The sequence below is a fragment of the Papaver somniferum genome, unplaced genomic scaffold (assembly GCF_003573695.1).
Source record: "Papaver somniferum cultivar HN1 unplaced genomic scaffold, ASM357369v1 unplaced-scaffold_29, whole genome shotgun sequence".
NCBI classification, from domain to species: domain Eukaryota; kingdom Viridiplantae; phylum Streptophyta; class Magnoliopsida; order Ranunculales; family Papaveraceae; genus Papaver; species Papaver somniferum.
In genome coordinates, this window is record NW_020639929.1 from 3747713 (window position 1) to 3770575 (window position 22863).

Sequence of the window (22863 nt, forward strand, 5' to 3'; positions counted from 1 at the left end):
ATCTTTGTATCCTCCATCCAATTAATCTCAACTATAACACATCCATCCATGCCTGCAACTATATGATAAGTGCATAAATCATATGATTTTAGTGTCCATTCCATACTTGTTTTAGCTATTATTCTTGCATATTTTCGTATTATTACTTTGGTTTTCTCTTATTTGTCTCAATTAGGTGAATCATCCAAAAAGGAGGTACAAAGTGCTGAAAAGATCTATGAAGAGAAGTATTCCAAGTATCCAAGTTCCAAAATCCAAGAGAAGTGGAAGAAGTGCGACGAAAAGGAGAAAAACTCTCAAAATCAAGAGAAGGGACAAAGACCGATCTTAACTCATTCAAATTAAATATTTATCATCATCATATTGAATACAATTTAATGATAAAATTAATGCAAAAAGGAATGAGGTCATTCCGAGTTCGGATGAAGAAGTTATGGCCAAAACAAGCTTTTATTGAATTCCAAGACAGTGAAGTCCGCGAACTAGGTTCGCATACCGGGTTCACAGACTTACTTCCGAAAATTTCTGATGGATTTTGAAGTTCGCGGGCTGGGTTCGCGCACTTAGCAAATGGGAAACGTGTATTCACACCTTGGAAGACCTATGGGCACATTTGGATTCGTTATTTTGTTATTTCGGGTCGGATTCTTGAACCGAATTAAATACGTGAAGACCAAGCAATGTAAACCTATAAAAAGGTGTTAGGTTATGTAAAATGATGTCATATCATTAGGTCACGAAATTGTAAGCTTGGAGAGAAGAAACATCAAAAACTAGGGTTTCGGAGCGGTTCCTCAATCGTAACGATATCTCTAAACTTTTCTTATATGTATATCATGGATGTTTCTACATCCATGAGTAGCTAAACACCTATTGATTGAGGATGAATTCTGAGTTGTAAACTTGATTTGATTTAATATATGCATCTATTTTGATTTCTTCATATGATTATCGTTTGTGTTTACTATTAAAGATTGATAGATTGTTTAGGTGGCCAACTAAATATATTTTTTAATCTAATCTATTGCTATTAAGGGTTACGATATCCGTAATTGTTGAATAATTCCTTACACAAGTAGAGAACGCGAGACCTTATAGAGGGATTCGGTAAAGCAATCGTGTGTAGACACAACCCTATCAAATAGACCGAGCGTACTGAGTCTAACTACTAGGATCAAACCTAAATTCACAAACCCTAAGGCATTCGATTGAATTATATCTTGTAAGCGTACCTCAAGGTGGTTCAGACGAATAGAATCTGGTAACTAAGCTTACCTGTTATCCAGTGATATAAGGAATTTTGGGAATAGCTAAGCGTACCTGTTATTCTAAGGTTGGTGATAATCTATGATTAATGACGAATAGATAAATATATTAACTCATTGATGGTTTATATACGAAGAAGGATTCTTCAATCATATCTCTCTCTATTGATTACAATACAACTTTATTTGCTTTGATTATTTATTTTGTTCACAACCTAAAAAAAAAACCCCCCTTTGTGACACTTCGATAACTAAAACTCACTGCTCTTCGTGGGAAAGATCCTTACTTCCATTATATTACCAGTTAATTGTGTGGAAATGAGATTATTAATTTTCTGAGGCTATGACACCCATCACTATACATACACTAGCTCAGAACAGCAACACAAAACTCGCTCATCTCTTCATTGCCATAGCCATCAATGAGCATCCACCATATTCCTGTAAACTTATATATCCATCTAGTCACAGTTGCACAAATCCATTATAACGACCATTGCACCAGACTTGCAAGCCTACAAACTGCTACCAACCAATGAAACAACGCCGCCATCAGAAGCAGCTAACAACACTCCATCCCATAAACCATAGCAGCAACAACTTTTCTAGTTCACAAAATCCAGAACCCAAAGCACCTTCCCAGTTCAACTCATTCCTCTATATCATAATCCCTGCATCTCACACAGCCTCCTTCCAAAACTCAAACACCACCTGCAACTCCCAGCTTAGTTTGATCTCAACTGCTAAATAATACCCATTTAACCACCATTCCCTGTAAACACACGTTCATTCATCAGCACCATACTGCAACCAACACAATTTTCTCTGCGTCAGCTGAACAGTACTTCAATGAATTGCAGACCCTTTTTCTTGTACTCAACTGCAACACAACACCAATCCAATTCACCAGCATCATTTTTGTAGCTTCTTGACCTAACATCATCATTACATCATTTCTTGCAGCAACAACCACTCTTTGTAACTTTCGCATTCAACATTAATTTCAGATCAGAAACCACCAATTGTGCTCAGCGCACCACAGTGCCATATCCTTCTCTTTGCAGCTTCAGACTCTGTTGTATCAACCATTTGGCCAAAACATACATCACCACCTTCAATTCAGATCATTATCTTCTCAAATCTACCAGCAACACCGTCTTCTTGTCTTTTATGAACTTCAATTAACAAACCAAATCCAATTCAAGCTCCAATCGATGGCAACAACAAATATTTTCTTATTGTTTCAACAAATTACACAAACCCTTGATTTTTCTGAAGCATCAACAACATCTTACATCTTCAATTCAAGAATAACCTGTCTTAAAATTGTATCAACTCCTAAAACCTCTTTTCAATCTTCACAAATTCTTCGATCTGACTTCTCTTCTTCCATATTTAAACCCTAGATTCATTTTACACTAAAAACCCCAAATCAAACCCTAACCTCCTCCATTGATTCTTCAACATCTTCAAATCTCGATCTCTCTGTGTTGTTCACCTAAACACCAGCAGAGCTAGATCCTCTTGAAAACTCTTCAATTGATTCTCCCATCAACACGATCCCATTATTCACAGTATCCCTTCACAAGCTCAATCGATTCTTCACCATCTTACAAAACCATCCATTTTCGTTGTCCATCGCCATTAAATCAAGACCCACTATCAATTGATGCCAAAACCCCCAAATTCAATTTGCTGTAGTCGAAATCATCGAATTAATACAGTAATAATCACTACACCAAATTCCCGGATTAGTAACAGGAATTCGTAAACGACTTTGGGGCCGTACAAATTTCCCGTTACAAATTGCCTTTACAAAAAATCGTAACAGGCTTTAACCGTTACTAAATATTAAAAAATTTCTAACAGGGATGAGCCGTTATGAATTTTTTTATAGGCGTGCCACTCACACGCTTGGTCACACTCGGGTCGTAACACTTGCAATTTGTGCGTGTGCTATTCACATGCTTGCTATTTTTTTTCAACCCAAGAATCGTTGAACTACAGGATATTTCCATGGCTGCATCCCCTCCCCTAACCTAGATAATCTTCTCTCTTCTCTCGACTTTTCATTTTCACTTTCATTTCTTTTCTCCTACCGCGCCTCCCTTTTCTTCCCTCTCAACTACAGATTAATCATCCGATGTTTGAAGAACTGATCTTCAATCGTCTGCTCATCGAGTTTAGGGTTTTGATTTAAGTTTCCATCTGTGTAAGTCATCATCAGTTGGGTTTCATAATCTGTTAAATCAGATTTTAGGGTTCCATCTAAATTAGGGTCTTGTTCTTGATTTGGTTTCGATTTGTAGGTGTTGGTGAATGATGTATTTGGTTTATTCATGGGAAACAGAAGGTAAATCCTACTACAATCCCTATTTCTGTATCATTAATTTCTGATATTTCTTGATTTTTTGGTGATTTTTTTAGGCTGAAGTAAATTGTTTCGATTTTGATTTACAGTTTGATGCTGAGGAGTATTCTTCGCTAGAGAGCTTGCTGAAGATGGTTACTCTGATGTTGAAGTTAGGGTTACTCCTATCATCCTATGAGAAATGAAATCATCATCAGATCTAACTCAAGGTTTTGATTTAGTTTTTGTGATATATTTGAATCTGAAAGTCAGCGGATTTTGTTTATTTGTTTTGATTAAAGGGTTGTGAGCATTGGTTTAAGGGTTGAGATCTCTTGTTTTTCCTAGAGAATCAGCGGATTTACAAAGGGTATGTCAATAATTTTGTTTGAACAGGTGGAAGTTCTAGCTGCAGTAATCACTTCAATTGCAAGAAGTGCTGGAGCTAATACAGTATTCTACATTTTTCCTAGTTGAAAGGTCAGCAGAAGAAATGCTCAAAAGCTTTTGAATTATTGGTTGCTCATCTTCTAGTCAAAGATGAAGCTTATGTCATTTGTATTTCTTACTTATGCTTTATGCATTGACTGGAATGCTTATATCATTATAGACTTAGGCGAAAAATGTGAAGTTAATTATAAGATTGTTTCATCGTATTTTGTTATATGTGGAGAATATCGTCTCACAATATTTTTGGGTTTGGCACTGCAGGCGTTTGTTCTCAAGCGCCTATTGTTTCTTCAAATGAATTAGGTAAAAATACAGTCAACTTGGCAACCCAAGTTTTCGCTCCCAGTGTATGTTCTCAAAGTGAATCTGTTACACTGTGTAATTTTGCTTTCTCTAACTGAAGATGGGAAGGCAAGGTGATTAGTTAGTCCATAAATTTAGTGTAATCTTGATATATAAAATTAATAGTGGATAATGTCTTAGATTACTCGAATTACCATTAGGTTAAATTTTCTTAGAAATATCAAATGGAAATGTTTGAACCCGAAAACTAAATCTTTCAAACAAATGACTGCATAAAAATGCAAGCCACCTTTGCTGTTTTTGCGAATTAGCAAATTTAACAGCCTTTTTCCTCGGTAAACCCAGTCAGTAGCTCACTTCGGCAATTTGAATCAGTGGGTTTTATATTTTATAGTTGGTTCAACTCGAGCTTAAGCCGAGCTCGAGGATTCGTGCTTATATCCCTTGTATTTCTAGCTCATAACATGTTGAAATCCCCTGTTGTGCTTTTTACAGGGCTTTGATTCAGACTATGGCGGACAGATTATTTCTATGTGGAAGCAAGAAAAGAGCTGTTATTGTTACTTTAAATATTTCAGACCAATGGCCAGAGGATGCTGAAGATATCTAGAAGGAGGAGGTTAAAGCTCTATCTCTAGCTTGTTATCTGACTTTATTTTGTGTAGCAATTGATAATCTTGATGGATCGAGAGTTAATGTGATAGTTATCTAAACGATGTTGAAATGTTTCATTTTGTAGGCAGTGACGAAATCCCTGCAAGGTCTTTCAATCGAATCAGCTTCAGACTTGCAAAAAGTCTTGAGAGTTAACACATATACCCCACAGTCGAGTGCTTGTCAGCAGCTAAAGGCAGTGCTTCCTGTTTTTCAAAGTTGTATGGGGGAATTGCTGCTCATAATTTCTTCTCTTCATTCCCGAGGACTAGTATGAAGGGGGACCTTGTGGTGTGTTAGCAACCATACAGGTGAGGCCACTCTTTATCTTAATTTTGAACTTTATTTGGATTTTTTTAGAAGCATGACATATGTGTATGTAGTTTAAAATATCTCCCTGCTGGTTATCGTATAGTCTGCACATGTAATTTTGCAATACTCTCTTTATTTTATTTATATTCTTTTTATTAGGTCTTGTAAATTATCGAATGATTCCAGATTTATGCTTATGGTAGGGAGATTCCCTAATGTGTTTTGAAGGCATGATTTATTTTTTCCTTTTGTTCAAACCTTGAGCATGTGGTTCTAATAGAGGCTTGTGTAGGAAATGATGGCCTCTACCATGCATAACCATGGGCTGTTGAACTTAGGGAGAAATATATATCCTATGTTTTTAGCTGATTTTGTTGTTGATACTGTTAACTTGTTGGTTCAGGTAAGAAAGTGTTTGTGGACTTTTTTCCATTGAGCTTTTCTAACTGATATAATTTGCGATCCTTGGCACCAGGTGGATGTAACTTTTTTTCTCTTTTTTGAATTCGCTCACGTACCAACTCACTTCCTCTAGGTGCTAAGGCGTATTGTTAGAGCAGGTGCGGCAAAGTGTTGCATATTTGAGAGCAAAACATTAAGCAAGAAAAGGCAGAGACTGTTATGTGAGTTCTGTGCTTGTTTTGTTTTATTCTTATAAATATGTTCTTAGCTATGAACAGTTGTTGTATGAGCTTTATGCAGCACATAACTTATAAGTGTTTACTTATTTTAGTATTTTCAAGTTTAAATTAGCCTGTTAGAGATAGCAATGCTACTGATTGGGTTTACATATATGTAAAGTTGAATTAGAGTTTACAAGTGAAGATTATATAATAGAAATAATGTCTATTTATTGTTTTTGTAGGTTTGGTCCATATTTCTGCCAGCCTGTCCTGCCATTGCTGGTTTAGGAGAAGATAATAAGCCCTTTATCTGCACAATGGATACAATTGGTGCCAAGTATGTCGAAATCCCTTTGTCATTTTTATGTCATTTGTCTTTGATTTATTGTAGCTGCAAATTTACATATTACAAAGTGAAAATGTGCAGAGAATTGGAGGTGTGGGGCTTACTATACACGAAGAACTTACTGGACAGGTATAATTTGTGATTGTCATTCTATTGTCTTGTTTGTTGGAATTTGAAGATACTAGATTGATGAAGTCACACCATTGTTGTCTGGCATTAGAGAGTTAGATTTTCTCAAAGGAAACCGTCTCTTAGGATTGTCTTCTCCTGCAGTAGCAAGTCTTGTTAACTTGACACATTGCAAGTCTAAAGAGCCTAGATAATTTTTGTTTTCTCTCGGGAAAATTTCTGTAAGCTAACTTATTTATGTTTTGATTGCAGGGATCTTTCGAGCAATAATTTTTCAGGATAGGTGCCATCTTCTATTGCTGATCTGGAGCATCCGCCTACCTTGTAAGTAAAACTGGCTTGCTCTGAAGAGTCGGTTCAGTTTCCTAATATCAACTCCTTATAAGGCCCTGATTTTTATTTATTTTGCGAAAACTATTATTGTATACTTAAGAGTTCTAGATATCGGTGTTCTATCTCAATTAATTACAACATCTAAGTATACAGTTTATTATGTGTGTCATCTCTTCCAGTTTTTGCTTACTTCCGATATCTAAGTATACAAATTTTGTGTTTGCAAGTTATTTGAGTTTTCTGATCGAAAGGCTGGAGAATAAAGCAGCGCAAGTTTTGTATGTAGGAAGTTAGTAAGTTTCCATATGTTCCATTAGAAATTTGGAACTTAGTTTCTAACAAAAAAATTGGTACTTAAAAGAATTTGTGTTCCTTTTTTGGCATGAATTGGTTGAATGTGATGTGAATTGATTGCTGAATATGATATGAATTGATTGTTAAATGTGGATGATAGATGGTTTTAACGGTGGATGCAGGTTAATAGACAATCCGGCTTATTTCCGGCAGAAAAAGAACTGCCAGTCACGATTGACCTCTGGTCAAGGTTGACTGGCAATAATTTTTTGCTGCTACAAAAACTTTCGTAACGGCTTTCGCATGTTACGACCCCGTTGTTACAAAAAATTCGTAATGGCCATGAGCGGTTACCACGTGGGAATTCGTAACGTCCGAAACCTGTTACTAAGGGTCATTACAACCAAAATTAGTAACAGATCCATTGCCGTTACAACTCGTTTTTGTAACAAATGTAACACCCCTTTTTGTAACAGACAGCAGTCGTTACAACTCGTTTTAGTAACGGCTTGTTTCTGTTACTAATCGAGGAATTTGGTGTGTTGAATCACTGTAATCACCAATTCCAACCATATCAAACCACGCCGAACCGTTGTTGTTTGTTGTCGTTGTTCGAGGAAGGGATTCTGTTACTCATCTCTTCCAGATGGAAGACTGGCAAAAATGAAAATAAATGGAAGAGTATTTCTACCAGACGGAAAGGAGAAGAAGATGGGGATGAATATCTGTCGTTATTTCCAACACAATATGGAAAGGGCATAACTGTAATTTTCTCCGATTCACGATATATCTTTAAATGATATTTTGGCGAGATATTGACCGGCCAACATGAGATATTGACTGAGATAACAGCATTGGATGGAATCCGTATGATAGGCTTAGAATTGTAAGAAATAAAAATAGAGGCTTAGATTTGAAAACGAGGGTCCAGAACAGACCTATTTTTATATATATTCTTTCTTTATTTTTGGGTGAGATTCGTGAAAAACATAACAGTCTAATAGACATTTCACTATTGAAAATTCCTAAAACCAACAAAACACCTTCTATACAAAATTTTTACTAATAATATCCGGAAACTGAACTCTTTCAGGTGATTTATCTGAGTTCATATGCCCCATCTTCTCTTTCTTCATGAGAGGGTGATTTAGGATTTTCCTTTCCCTCATTTTTCTGATCAGGATCATGAGATGGATCATATTTATGATTATCCATGGCTAGACGAGCTTTTTCAGGTTGCTGTTTGAAAGCAAATACTTCTATCATACTGTTGTTGATTCCGGTGGATTCACTATCGAAGATCTTTTACTTCTCCTCCTTTTTTGTTTTTCTGGTTCTCTGCTGTGAAAAACACTTCCTCCGTCCTAGTTTATTTGTCTAAATTAGGCATTTTTTTTGTCCCAATTTAGTTGCTAAGTTTCATATTTTTCCCCATTTTATCCTAATTTACCCCTACGTTGGAATCAAGTCATGGTATTGAGAATTGTGTAATTCTATTTCCCATGCACATCTTAAATACTCATCTCTCAATATATCCTTTATTCCCTTTGCTCTAACTAAAACAATTTTTTTTTTTGAATTCTTAAATACTAGACCAAAAAACTAGCTATCTTAAATATTAATTTGGAGGTAACTTTGGAAAATATTTTCCTCTCTCCACTTTCCTTAATCCATGTGCAAAAACCATTTTAAACAAGTAAACTAGTACGGAGGGAGTATGAGATTTGGTTTCTTTTATCTCTCCTAACGGTATTTGACGTGTATTAAATGGAGGTCGACTCAAAACGCCACGACCACTTGCCACCTTGGAGTGCGAGCATGTAGCGATTACTTAGCGCCGTGTCTAGTGCGACCGAAAAAAAGAAAAAAATTGAAAAAAGAGCAACATAAAATCTTAGGAGTACAAAAATTGAAGTTGCATAATATTTTTCCAAAATCATTGGTGCCCGTGCCACCACCACAATGCCGCTGGAACTTCGCTATATTCTCCCATTCTTACCATTCCGGGATAAACACAACTAGAAATGGGTTCTGTATATATAAAGTGCGAAAAGAACAACCTCTTCATCTTCTTTAAACCCTAAAAATTCATTCTCTCTACAAAAAAACAAAAAAAATTCATTCGATGAAGAAGAATATCAACAAGATTTTTCCATCAGAGATCATCACAGAATTCCTAACTCGTTTACCCACTGAGTCAGTATTAGAATGTAAGTTAGTCTGCAAAACATGGATGAATCTCATTCAACAACCATCATTTCCCCAAATGCACTTAGCCCGTCTCAATCATCCAGATTCGATCGAATCAGGTAAGTTAAGATATGTTTACTTGAAAACGGATTATGATAATGGTGATCGTAATAAGCTTAAGAAACATGTTTCTTATTTTGAATTTAATGATAACAAGGATTGGAATTATGCAAAACCCATTTATAAAAAGATCAATTTGAAAACCAGCTGTGAAGCTTACATTGTTATTGACTCGTTAAATGGTTTGATTTGTATGTATGAAACTCAACCCGATATGCATGATGCTAGAGGACCAACTTTTATCTTTAACCCAGTAACAAAAGAATACGTTACTTTTCCAGAATGTAAAACAAAAAGTTCAAAACGGATTAGACATTTTCATGAGGCTTGTGGATTGGTTACCTTGCTTCGACAAATGAATACAAAGTTGTTAGGATTTACACGGTAAGAGGAGTACGGAAATCCATAGAAGTGGAGGTGTACATTGTTGGAAGTGGTAAAGGATGAAGACACCTTGGGAAGGTTGATTTTGGTTTTAGATTTGAGACACATCCTAGGAAAATGCATGGTGTGTTTCTGAATGAGTGTCTTCATTGGAGGAATTGTGTAGGAGGAATAGTTCTGGTGTTTGATTTGGCCCAAGAAAAGTTTCGTGAGCATATTTCACTACCTCCTATGCTTACGGAGACCGATGATGTGAGTGATGATGATGATAGTGATGAATATATTGTATTAGGGGTTTCAGGTGAGATTTTATATTATGCTGTTTGTCAAATCTTTGAAGGGCGTGACTTTGATGATGTATGGCTGTTAATGAAGAGGAGTAATGATCCTGTAATGAAAGAACAAGAAGAACACCAGTTATGGGGTTGGAGTAAAGTGACTAGTCTTGAGCAAAGTGAACCGTTCGCCTTTATGGAGGATTTCGAAATCATTTTACGTTATGATGAAGGCACTATCAAAGTATTTTACCATCATCTTAGACCTGGAAAAACTTTGAATATTTTATGGCAATATCTCATCAAGTATTTCGACACAAGCATACCTTACTTTCATTGAAAGAATTAGGAGAAGGAAACGCAAAAATAATGAAGTCACGGGGAATTGAGGATTAGTGGACGAAGCAACTGTTGGAAACTGGTAAGTGCAGTTTAGCTTTTTAAAGTCATATTCATATGCTTAAATATTTAGATTGGTTAATTTGTTTTTGAGATTGGTTTACAAGGGACCTCATTATTAACTATTGACAGTTATGTATCAATACGTGTGAGTATGTGTAGTTGCAGTAATTCCCATAACTAACACCCCTTCATATTTTCCATAGATCTAAATATATTTATCATAAAAAGAAGATAAAAGTGTTAAAAATTGTAAAAATGGACACAAGGATTTTTACATGGTTCGATCATTGTGATCTACATCCATGGTTCTTCACTAGTGATTGTTGTAATTACATGAATGTTACATTTTGAATCTCCATTAATGATAATTTGGAACTCTAGATCTAGTTTTTGGGAAGAAGATGATAAAAAAAATAAAGTCTCTCTCTACAACAAAATATGTGTCTCCAAAATATGTTCTCCCCTTTTCTCTCTCCTGCCTTTCTGTATAGGTGTTTACATAGTGGATGACAGCTAACATGTAGTAGGGTACAACTAATAAAGCCCCTATTTTCGGATCTAACGTGCGATGTTCTCGCACGCTCACATTGATACTTCTCGCACGTACTCTTCATTGCCGCACGACTCTTCGTGCTTTTAGTGTGACTTTGTGATGTCATCTTTGGTATCCTTTGTGCGATCGGCTTCGCTTGGTAATGAAGTGACAACTTCGCATAGAAATAAGAGGTGTGATATTTTGCCCCTACAGTATGTGTTTTCATTGGTCGGATTCAAATAAGCATATGCAGGCAAATGGTGAAAGTGAGAGCTTCCGCATTAGTGCAAGTTATTCTGTTTTCGTTCTTACTTTTTAGTATGTTGATACTTATAGATAACTATCAGGATCCAATTTGAAGTTTTTTTTTTTAATTTTTCTCTGTTTCAATTATGGGAGTTGCAATAGTGCACGCAATGTTAGTGTTGGGAAGCAAAGCATGATGGGTATTCTGAGTACCAAAATGGAAAGGCTTTGACCTGCATAATTATTATCATCGGTATAATATCTGCATCCGTAATCTCCTAGGAGAAAAATATCTCCATGGATCCAGCATTAATCCCATTGTCTTCATAGGCGATAAGGTTTACATTGGTGTTTTGTTTTGGTTTGCTTGTGAGTTGATCCACTGTCGTTCGTTGTTTTCTTTTCTTTGTTCTTGTTAACGTAAGTAGGGTTTTTTTGGGTTTACTTTAGTTTCACGAAACTAGAATCAGTATGCCTCTTAGGTTGCTCACAGTTTTAGAGAGGTTAACTGTTATGATGACAAGATAACAAAAAAAGGGAGTAATCTGGCAAGGGGTGAGGTAAGTGTAGTATAAGACCATCTTTCTTAGTGAGATTAGAATTATATGGAATGTCAAGTCTAATTGATAACCAGGCATAACTCAAGCGTACAGAAGTTATTCTTTTCATCTCAATCAAGCAAATATTTTAGTCATATCCAAAATCACGAACTTCACTAATTCCCACTCTTACCATTCGGGTATGGGAATATTTGCAAACAAACACGGTATACGCGGATACCAGAAGTCAGAACCAAAACTAGCTTCACACAAAGTTTACTTATTAGCTTCACACAAAGTTTACTTATTCTGCAACACATGGAAGAATCTCATTCAACATCCATCGTTTCCCCAAATGCACTTAGCTCGTCTCAATCATCCAGATTCAATCGAATCAGGTAAGTTGAGATACGTTTACTTGAAAACGGATTATGATAATGGTGATCGTTATAAGCCTAAGAAACATCTTTCTTATTTTGAGTTTAACGATAACGAGGATTGGAATTATGCAAAACCCATTTATAAAAAGATCAATATCAAAACCATTTGTGAAGCTTACATTATTATTGGCTCGTTCAATGGTTTGATTTGTTTGTATGAAACTCAATCTTATATGCATGATGCTGGAGGACCTGCTATTATTTTTAACCCGGTGACAAAAGAATACGTTTTTCTTCCAAATTTTGTTACATTTCCAGAAAGTTTAAGATCGATTAGACATATTCATGAGGCTTGTGGATTTGGTTACCTTGCTTCGACTAATGAATACAAAGTTGTTAGGTTTTACAAGGTTCGGGAAGCACCGAAATCCATAGAGGTCGAGGTGTACACTGTTGGAAGTGCTAAAGGATGGAGACACGTTGGAAAGTTTGATCTTGGTTTTAGATTTGAGACACATCCTAGGCAAATACATGGTGTGTTTCTGAATGAATGTCTTCATTGGAGGAATTGTGTAGGAGGAATGGTTCTGGTGTTTGATTTGGCCCAAGAAAAGTTTCGCGACCATATTTTGTTAGGGGTTCCCGGTGGGATTTTATATTATGCTGTTTTTCAAACCTTTGAATGGGGTGACTTTGATGATGTATGGTTGTTAATGAAGACTAGTAATGATCTTGAAATGAAAGAACAGGAAGAACACCAGTCGTGGGGTTGGAGTAAAGTGACTAGTCTTGAGCAAAGTGAACCGTTTGCCTTTATGGAGGAATTCGAAATCGTTTTACGTTACGATGAAGGCACTATCAAAGTAATTTAGCCACCGTCTTCGACCTGGGAAAACTTTGAATATTTTAAGGCAATATCTCGTCAAGTATTTCGACACAAGCATACCTTAGTTTCATTGGAAGAATTAGGAGAAGAAAAGGCAGAAATAATGAAGTCAATTGAAGGGAAAAATAGCAGTGAACATGGCAGCGATTAGTGGACGAAGCAACTGTTGGAAACTGGTAAGTTTAATTTTCCTTTTGAAGTCATATTCATATGCTTAAATATTTAGATTGGTTTGTTTTTGAGATTGGTTAACAAGGGACCTCATGATTAACCTTAAACTAGTGACAGTTATGTATCAATATTTGCGAGTTTGTGTTTCATTGGTTGGATTCAAATAAGCATATGCAGGCAAAATGGTGAAAGTGAGAGCTTTCCCATCAGTACAAGTTATTCTGTTTTCGTTCTTACTTCTAAGTATGTTGATACTTGATGCTTTTTTTAATTTTCCTCTGTTTCAATTATGGGAGTTGCAGTAGTGCACACAATGTTAGTGTTTAATTGGAAGTAATTTAGTAAGCTTCACATCATTAGGTAATCTCGTAAAGCATGGTGGGTATTCTGAGTACCAAAATTGAAAGGCTTTGACCTACATCATTATCATCCTCGGTATAATATCTGCATCTGTAATCCTCCTAGGAGAAAAATATCTCCATGGATCGAGCATTAATCCCATTGTCTTCATAGGTGATATCGTTTACATTGGTGTTTTGTTTTGGTTGCCTTGTGAGTTGATCCACTGTCTTCAGTACTAAAAGGAAATAAATTTTATTTGAAACCGTGAATATGTCAACTAGTTCCTTGTGATATTGACTTATTTACAAAAAAACTTGTCTTATAACTTGAAAGGATTTGTTGCAAACTTTGAAACTCTGACATCTCACTTCCAAAACGCTAGGAAATCAGTGTATGTCAAAACATGAAGATATCACAGTTTCCATCTACATTAGTTACGGTTACAGTTAGTACAAAAAAGAAATCTAGAATGAGATAAACCATTTAGGAAAGAAACATAGAGTGGATTAGTTTCAATCACTTGAGAAAACGACTCAACAGTCGGTCTACATGAGAACATTAATGGTCAACATGGCACTGCCAATTAGTGCATTTTACTCCTATAAAATGAAAATATTTTAAACCATAGGACCAAACTTATAAACCATGACAATAAGCACAAAGGCACAAAAATATATTTGCACCAAAAAAGTGAGCCAAACACCACCAGCGAAAGAAAGTTTGGGTTCGGTTTGCGGTTGGCATAACGATTCAATGAGCTTAAAATTGACAGACTTCAGATGGTAGAGGCTTTTAGAGTTGAGAAACCCTAATACATTATCTGTTTTAATATCTGCTTTATCACAAGTGTTTAACGAGTTTCATACTTGAATTGCCAGTGCTTTTGGTGATCGACAACATATGCAACTTATAACCTTCGAAGGAGTAGCTTTGCTTTCCTTTGCTATCCGACTATTGCACAGACCCTAAACCCTAGCTAAGCTTTGCTTTTAGATTTTTTTAGAACTTGTGTCACAAGTTAGTGCATACTTTTCCTATTATTCTGAGAGTTTTTTTATTAGGGTTTGAGTTTGTTGAAATTTATGCTAGGATGGAAAATTATTGAATTTCTAAAATATGGTTTTGTTGATGAAGGAATGGGGATGAGGGTTAAGCTCAATTTATAGATGCTGATGAAGGAAGAGAAGAACCAAGGATATAAAAGTATTCATGTAATATAGCCATGTATGAACGTTATAAAATGGGGTTGTCTGTTGCAAACTTTTCCAACTTTTTTTTTTTGGTTCTTGCAGAATGCATGCATGTTTGTCAGTTTCATCATGCGTGTGAGCAGTGTCACACCACAACAGTTGAGATCATTTGCATGTCTTCTAGCTTCTTTGAGAAGAAAACAAAATTCATGAGTAGCTATGTAGATTAAAGTCTACATTTGTGTGTATGGACTAAAATTTCTGCTTCTAACCAAGTGTGCGCAAGCGATAACATCGTTGTTGGTGCCAAGCATTCACCAAAACGGCTGTCCATCTGATGCGTTAAGTAATCTACATTCGCGGAACATGGATGAAAAAATTGCAATCCACAATTAAGTAGGTGCTTATGTTCTTGGAAAACCAGGAAACAAAAAATAAAGAGCACAATACGTGCTGATCAATCACGAGAAAACACAGTGTGCGAGTCAAAACAACAATTGAATGTGCACCGAAGTTATGAAAATCAGGGAGCGCCAAATGCAAATATCCAGAGGAATTAAAGAGATTATTCCAAACTCTAAGCATTAATGCTACTAGCTGCTGCTGCTAAATCGGATTTGACGTGATCATCCCGAGAAGACAAAGATTCAAGTTTTCTCATCATCATTTCTCTGTATCGTCTTACGGAGTCATTTCTTAGCTTGAAAAGTTCCTGTTCTTGAATCATTATCTTCAACCGGGCATTTCTCTTCCTGACAAGAACCTCTTGGCATTCCTCTTCATTATTGTCAGTCTCTTGTTCATAAGCAACATCAGGTGCTTTTGCTTGGACTGGAGACACAAGCTTCTCGCATTCAGTCATTGATTTTGGTTTTCTGCAATTTAGGGTAAATAACATTATCAGTAATTATTTTTGACTTGAAATAATGATATCGAAGACGGACACAATGATATACAGATTTACTTTGTATTCTTTTTCGTGATTTTAAGACCAGCAATATTTACCTGCACAATAATTATATTAATCGGATTAAATCGATTCATACATATGCCACAATCTCAAGCAACAATACAAGTAATCATGTCTTAAAACTCAAAAGCACAAATTTGAACTAATAAAGTTACCAATCAAACAAAATTAAGGAACGCAACATATACTAAATTGCCGAAGAAGATTGTCAGTAAAAAACTAACGATAAATACAACAACAATGGAACCCAATAACCGAATCAAATACAATCCACTTAGCTATATTAGTACAACAAATCTATAAAATCAAATATCTTATCATATGTACAGAACAAATTAAATCATTGATAAAGCAAAAATAATATGCTTCAAAAAAATAAAGATAAAACAAAAACAAAAAAAACGGGTGATTGTATACTTACTTTTTTCTTTATCACAATCAAATCTTTTGTCATTGCACATGATGATGATGAATTGATTGCCATTGCGTGGTTGCAAGAAAATCACTTATGATCACTTTGTTCTTTGATATTGAGATTATGGATTAGGGATGATGTGTTATGAGAGGAGAGTAGGGAAGTTGGTAAAAATACGAGATAATGGGATATTTTATGGTTGTACGTGGATGACTTTCACCACTAAATAAATGGGGTAATTTTTTTTTTTTGAAAATTCTATTTTAAAAGGAAGTGATATTCATCTCTCCCACTTACAGCTCCGTTTCGGTAACGAGTAGATTCAGAAAAAAATTTCCTAAAAAAGTGATTTTCACAATTTTCATTTCCTTTTTTTTTTTTTTTTTCTAAGAACGACTTCGATATTTACTCAAGTCCAACGATGATAAGCTAGGACTTTAGGTGATAGACGATCTGGACCAGCACTTACTTAATAAAAATTTTAATTTTGACTTTTCAAAATTGATTTCCTAAATTATAGATCACAAAATATAATGGTACAAATATATATATTTGGTTATTTGGTTATATAGATTTTCAATAAATATAGGATTATTTTCAATAAATCAGCCTTAATCTACATATGGTTCCACTAACCCACTCAGCCCTTTCTTTCGAAACCCCAATAATAATATATTAGTTCTTTTTATTCATTTCTCAACTCGATCATATCAAACAGAAGAAAATCACATACCTGTAGTTGCATGAAATCCTACAATCACACCCTTAGTAAAATCCATAGAACAACCTAAGAAATCATCATAAGAACTTTTATTCAAATCTTCAAGCAAAATACAAAGTTACGAGAAAACCCTAACTTGGGAAGCAAATAATCTTTCTCTCTCCTAAATATCTTGTCTAAGCTCTCCCAAATATCTCTCTCCCATTACAATGATTGTTGGTCCTATACATAGGAGTTTACATAGTGGAAGACAACTAATAAATCCCCCATTTTCGGATTTGGCGTGCGTCATTGACGCGCGCTTACATTGATTCTTCTCGCACGTGCTCTCTAACACCGCATGTTTCTTCACACTATACGCGTGACTTGGTGGCGTCATCTGGGCTATACTGTGTGCGATCAAATACGCATGATGATGAAGAGACCATTTCGCTTAATAACCAAGTGTGCGATATTTTACTCCTCCATTTTGCCTCTTCTCTTGGCGTTCTTTATGGAAGAAGTAGCGGCAAGAGAAATCTTAGAAGGTTGTTTTGCCCCACTCTCTCACCTTTTCATATTCCTTAACTGAAAATATTCTGAGATTCCGGTCTTTAGTACTCCACGTGTTACTTTTGGTGGATTTCTGTTTGACAGGTCGCCGTTGATTCTGACAACCGTCTCTTCACATATTTCTTTCCATTAATGCATCTGTAGAAGGGGGTCTCGAGAGAAGAAATCAAAAATCCTTTATATATGCTCACACGCCTTCCCTTCTTCCCTTTTTACTCTTTTCTACCTTCAGCAACTTTTTCATATTTTACTCCTACTGCAGTTTATCTTCTCCATCAATTACTGATCGTTTTCCTTCCTCTTCTTCTTTGTGTTTCTAATACTTATTATTCATTCTTCGTTCTTCTCCTTATTTTCACATTGTGATCTCCCACATCATCCTGGTCATTGTCATTATTATCATGATCAGTAATTGTCTTCTTAACCATCTCTGATTATTCTGATCGTTATTATCTTCTTTCCATTTTCATTCACATTCCCATTCTTCTGAATAAAATGGGACTCAAGGCAGGTTGGAAGGTTCAGAGAGACTTTGAGAGGATTCAAAAACAATTTGAAGATAGAGATTTTACATTATATGCTCCTCCCGGATCAGAACCTACTTCTACTCTTAACCCCAAGTGGTTTTCGCTCGATCAATGGAGTCATCGGAAGATCATCGATTCAGTTGGGAAAATTCTCGCTGGTCTTCCTATTCCCCTTTACCACCCTCAAATTCCTTTATTTTATAAAATTCTTTCTGATGCGAGGTTTTCGTGCGCGATCTTCTAGTTGAGCGGTGATGGCATCATAATAGTGTTAGAGTATGCTCGGCGTGCGGCTGGGTTAGAGTCCCTCTATCCCAAAAAATGTGAGGAAGGCGAAGGATGCAGATATGGAGGTCGACCCTGCGGAGTATACGTTTGAAAATTTCTTCTCTCATTACAGTATTGTTATTATGAAGAATGAGTCATCTCGTTGGGGTATTCTCCTGCAAAGGAAGGATGGCGTTGCGTAAGGGAAGAGGATCACGCGAGATGTCGATTTCCATGATTCAACTAATAATACCGCACGTAAATCGAAGGACAGTCGCTGTGACGTTTTCCCTATCATTCTAGAAGGTCCTTATATCACTGGTCTTAAGGCTGATGGATCAATCAATCCTCTCCCTGAGGATTTTCCCGCTTATAATCCTTGGGAATTTAAATGGTCTGAGAGAGAGGCCGTGGTATGTTATTCAGAACCTCGCTTGTTTATTTTTCTTCATTCTCCCTTTCTTCGCTTTGTTAATTTTTCTTGATTTAAGATTGCCAAGTTAAAGAAGGACCTGAAGATTCAAGGGAGGCATATCACATTGGAAGCGCTGCGTTCGATCACTGATGAAGTAAGAAATACTTGCCTCGATTTCTTATCTTTATCTGTGTGCGAAGGTTGAAGTTGGAGATGCTAGTGGTTCCGATGACGGGGATTTCCCTCTGATGGATGAGAATGTCCTTTCACAAGCGAAAATCAAGGGAAAGGTTGTTTCTTCCAAGTCCTCCACAAATAATCCTCCCAAGAAGGAAAATCTTAACAAGAAGAGGAAAATGTCTTCTTCAAGTCCCCTAAACACTTGTTCCCGGGATGAGGAGTTGCTTTCCCCTGATGATTCAATCTCTACTTCTCCCATGGAACAATTGTCAAGTATCTTTGCGGACTCTTTCTTTTCTATTAATAATGATAAGCTAACCCGCACATGCAAAGCGGTTTCTACAATTTGTGATGCTCCCTCTTTCAATCACGAATTTCTACGAGAGTTTTCCTCAGCTATAACTCCAGAATTTCAATTTTCATTTGGCTCTTTGGTAATTTCCATACTTTCGCACTTTCTTTGGTGATGTTTTTACGCTTTATATTCTAATATACATCTTATGTCCTCGTAGATGGCCCGCATGTCACATGTTGTTTCTTCAGATTTTCAAAGAAGACTTCGCTCTTATGAGGATGAGAATGCTAAACTCAAATCCGAGGTTTCCACTTATGAGAATGATTTATCTAATCTTCACAGGAGGAATGATCAGTTAGCTGGTGCGTAGTTCTTTATTTCTTCCGCCCTTTTATTTGTTTGTCTTTTTCGCTCCCTTTTAACTGCATATTCTTGCAGAGATTTACAACCTTATTGACGAGGGAGCTTCTCTATTTCGCTCCCTTCATCATCCTATTGATGATGATACTCTCCTTGAGCATCTTTATGCCACCCTAAATAACATTTCTAATGACAAATTAAGAACCTTTTCCTTGGAGGAGCTCAGGGCGAAGTACCAACTTCTTAATTGTGATCATAAGAGCGCATTATCTGCTATTAATGGCTTTGGACGCCGCTTTTGTGAATCCAAAGAAAGGATTAAGGTTTTAGAAGCTAGAATTAACACTCTTATTATTGAGAAGGATAAGGTTTCTCTTAGAGGTGCGAAGGATTTAAAGGAATTTCAAGAAACTATCCTCCACGTTCAAATGGAGTGAGATCTAGCTATAAGCGAAAAGAATGTGCGCACTTGTTGAGCGAGGGATTTGGTCTGTTCCCGACTTCTTATAGAAAATGATGCTGAATTTGATTGGGCTGCTAGGGTTATTGATAATGCTAGAAAGGGTTTAGACATAAATGTTAGCTTAGAGGTTGATCATACCGCGTTGGTTAAGGATATTATTTCTAAAAAAGAAGGTTGTTTATTATTCTTATCCATTTGTTATTTCCTGAATGACATTCTTTCGTGGTGTTAACCTTCTGATTTTCTTTGGCAGACGATGAAAAGAAGTATCTTGAGAAAATTGAGAGTCTGGAAGCGAGATGTTTCGCTCGTGACTCTAAGTACCGCAGGCTCAAGAAAAAGATGATTGTCATTGTTTCCAATAATAGCAAGATGTTATTCGCGTTCGTGACGCGGCTGTTAAGAAAGTCTGTGTTGATTATAACAATCCTCTATCTAACTATAATTTGCTGAAGTTTCTCCTAATGAAGAAAGCTCTGATATCTCTGATAGTGAAGCAGAATATGAAAAGACTGATGAGGAAGGCAGTGGTTCTGAAGCTGAGGAGGTTAATGAGGATGATATAGGTGGGTATAACTATTTTTCTGAATATATTTTCTATCTTGTCGCGCTTGTAAATTCCTTGTCAGTTCTTTGTGTATCGAATAGTTCCTAGTTTCAGAAACTTTTTTCTTCAATGTAAACTCTTTAAGTATTTAAGATTTCTTAATGTAAATTCTCCTTTGGTTACACCTGCATCTATAAAAGGAAAAATACTGTTCTTTCCAACATCTGGAGTTAATCTGGTAGTAATAACATGTATAACAATATTCCTTAATAGTAATATGTAATATGTGCGTGAATCTATCATATGGGGAGAATAACACTCCTTTATATGCTTGCATTCCCATTCTTGCTTCTGTAAGTCGCCACAAGATGATCGAGTTATGTAGTACTCTGTATGAATTTTCATTTATTAATGGGAATTGATATATGCAAAGTTACCATGTATACGTATATCTGCCTTGTGGGATGTTTCATTATGCGTTGGTCTATCATTATTTATTTATTTCGATTATATAACTTAATAACTTTAATATCATGTCTGAATTATTTTTTCTTTACCTTTCCTTACGAATGTATCTTTGTTTTCTGCCTCAGCCATATTCTGTTTTATCATATCTCGTCTATAGATCCTTTTATTTATCCTTGTGAGAAATTCCCTTTATCTTTTCATCGGGCGATTATATTCGCGCGCTGTTAATTCTCTCATTATTTCCTGCAAAACAATATTAGTCTCAATTTTATTTTTCTCATGAGGTCTTATTTATCCTTCCTAATTAAAGGTCTTATTTTTCCTAAGGTATAATGTTGCTTCTGTGCGTCGAAATCGCAGGCCGTCTTTATATTTTCATGTAATAACCCATTGACCTCGCCTTATCATCTTCTTGTATTATTGCCTCTATAGGTTGTATTGACGCGCAAATACGACAAGTCTTATTACCCCCGTGAGTAAAAAGCCTCATGATATTTGCGTCTTTTCACACAATTCATTTCCCCAATGGAGGGTGCCGTCCTTATATTCCCCCTGACTGCCCCTTCAAGGTAGCTTACCCTTACCGGGTTAGAGTGGGCTCTTCCCATCCAGTGATGCAACAATAAGTTGCTTTCACGGCCTCTTATCCCTCCACCGATATGGTTTGTGATTACGAGACCGCAACCTATGTGGGATTTCTTTGAACCGAGGGCATCATAGTCAAGACTTACAAAGAGCGTCCAGGTACGCTCCAGATGCCCCAGGCACTCTTGACTCAACCGTGTACATTGACGCCCTGATCGAGTTTCTTCACTCCTTAGGAGAGACATTGTCACCTTAATCTTTCGACTAAGGCGCCTCTCCTGGATTGGCTTTTATTTCACCCCAATTCTCCATGACTCAAGCTCCAGGGTCGGTGTAGCTTTCACTTGAGTCATGCTAACTAGGTTTTCCCCAATAATGACGCGCATTAGGTCTTATTATTTCCTCTTTCTGTATGCGAACTAGGGTGCACGCCAGAATTGGATGCCTAACCTCCCTAGTTAGAGTCTTTACTTATGTTGCCTTCTATTAAGGTCTTATTATAAGGTCTTATTTTTGCCTTTTTCTGATATGATATAATTAATGTGCATAAAGAAGAAGAATTTTTCCATTTGCATTCATGCTCTTGATTAGTACAATTATGGGGTCTTCTTTATTTATTTATTCTCCTACATAATAACTACCTCTTGAAGGACTTTATATTTGGGATAACTTGATTTATTTCTTTCGCCTACTGTTCTTCATCGAGTTCGCGTATGCTTTCCAATATCTTTATTCGCACATGCTCTATTTCTTCCGTTGTGCTATGACTGCCGCATGGACCATATTTCTTCAAATACACTTGGTTCCAAAGTTGACCAGATGGCTTTCCTTCCTTGTCATATGTTAATTCATACATTCCATCTCCCGCAACTTTCTTGATCCTGTATGGTCCATCCCATACGTTCTCCAAGCTTCCTTTACTATTTCTCTGGTAGGGCGGTCTCTGCCTCAGCACCAATTCACCCGCCTGAAATTCAGCCTTTCTGATTCACTTGTTGCATTCATATGAGGAAAGTACCGTTTCAACATTTTTCATGCTTACTTATCCACTTTTGGACACAACATCAACCATTAACCTTTCACCTCTTTTGCGTTCTCGTATTTATTTTTCCCAATCTCTTCGCTTGTTTGCACGTCTTCACTCTTATCAACATCAATCTCATGACAACTCTTTACCTCTATCGGGTCCCCTCTTATTACTCCTACACCTTGAGGGAAAGGAAACTTTATGCATTGATGGGATGTTGAAGCTACACCAAGAATGTTGTGTAACCATGGTCTTCCTATCAAAGCATTGTATGGAGATTCTACTTCAACAACGCAAAATACTATTTCTGTAGATATTCTCTTTAGAGGAATTCATATGGTTATTTCTCCCA

At 36.4% G+C, this 22863-nt stretch overlaps 1 protein-coding gene and 2 long non-coding RNA genes across 4 annotated transcripts; all 3 read left to right on the forward strand.

Moving 5' to 3' along the window:
- The first annotated feature begins 3394 nt into the window (after positions 1-3394).
- On the forward strand, positions 3395-5901 carry LOC113341392. The gene is made up of 7 exons (XR_003355913.1): positions 3395-3618; positions 3726-3845; positions 4012-4095; positions 4327-4368; positions 4864-4987; positions 5108-5333; positions 5810-5901. It is a non-coding gene; the product is annotated as an uncharacterized LOC113341392 (long non-coding RNA).
- Positions 5902-6253: 352 nt separating this feature from the next.
- On the forward strand, positions 6254-6824 carry LOC113341405. Of its 2 annotated transcripts, none has more exons than XR_003355922.1 (3): positions 6254-6294; positions 6372-6432; positions 6685-6824. It is a non-coding gene; the product is annotated as an uncharacterized LOC113341405 (long non-coding RNA). The 2 variants fall into 2 exon arrangements; XR_003355923.1 differs by having other exon boundaries at positions 6255-6294; positions 6385-6432.
- A 5281-nt stretch (positions 6825-12105) lies between these two features.
- Positions 12106-13002, forward strand: LOC113341430 (F-box/kelch-repeat protein At3g06240-like). The gene has a single exon (XM_026586307.1). The coding sequence runs from the start codon at positions 12106-12108 to the stop codon at positions 13000-13002; it is 897 nt and encodes a 298-aa protein (XP_026442092.1).
- The last annotated feature ends 9861 nt before the right edge of the window (positions 13003-22863 follow it).

What these genes read in the sequence shown, in the direction of transcription:
- LOC113341430 (XM_026586307.1), top strand. Translation starts at nt 12,106, where the DNA reads ATGCACTTAGCTCGTCTCAATCATCCAGATTCAATCGAATCAGGTAAG.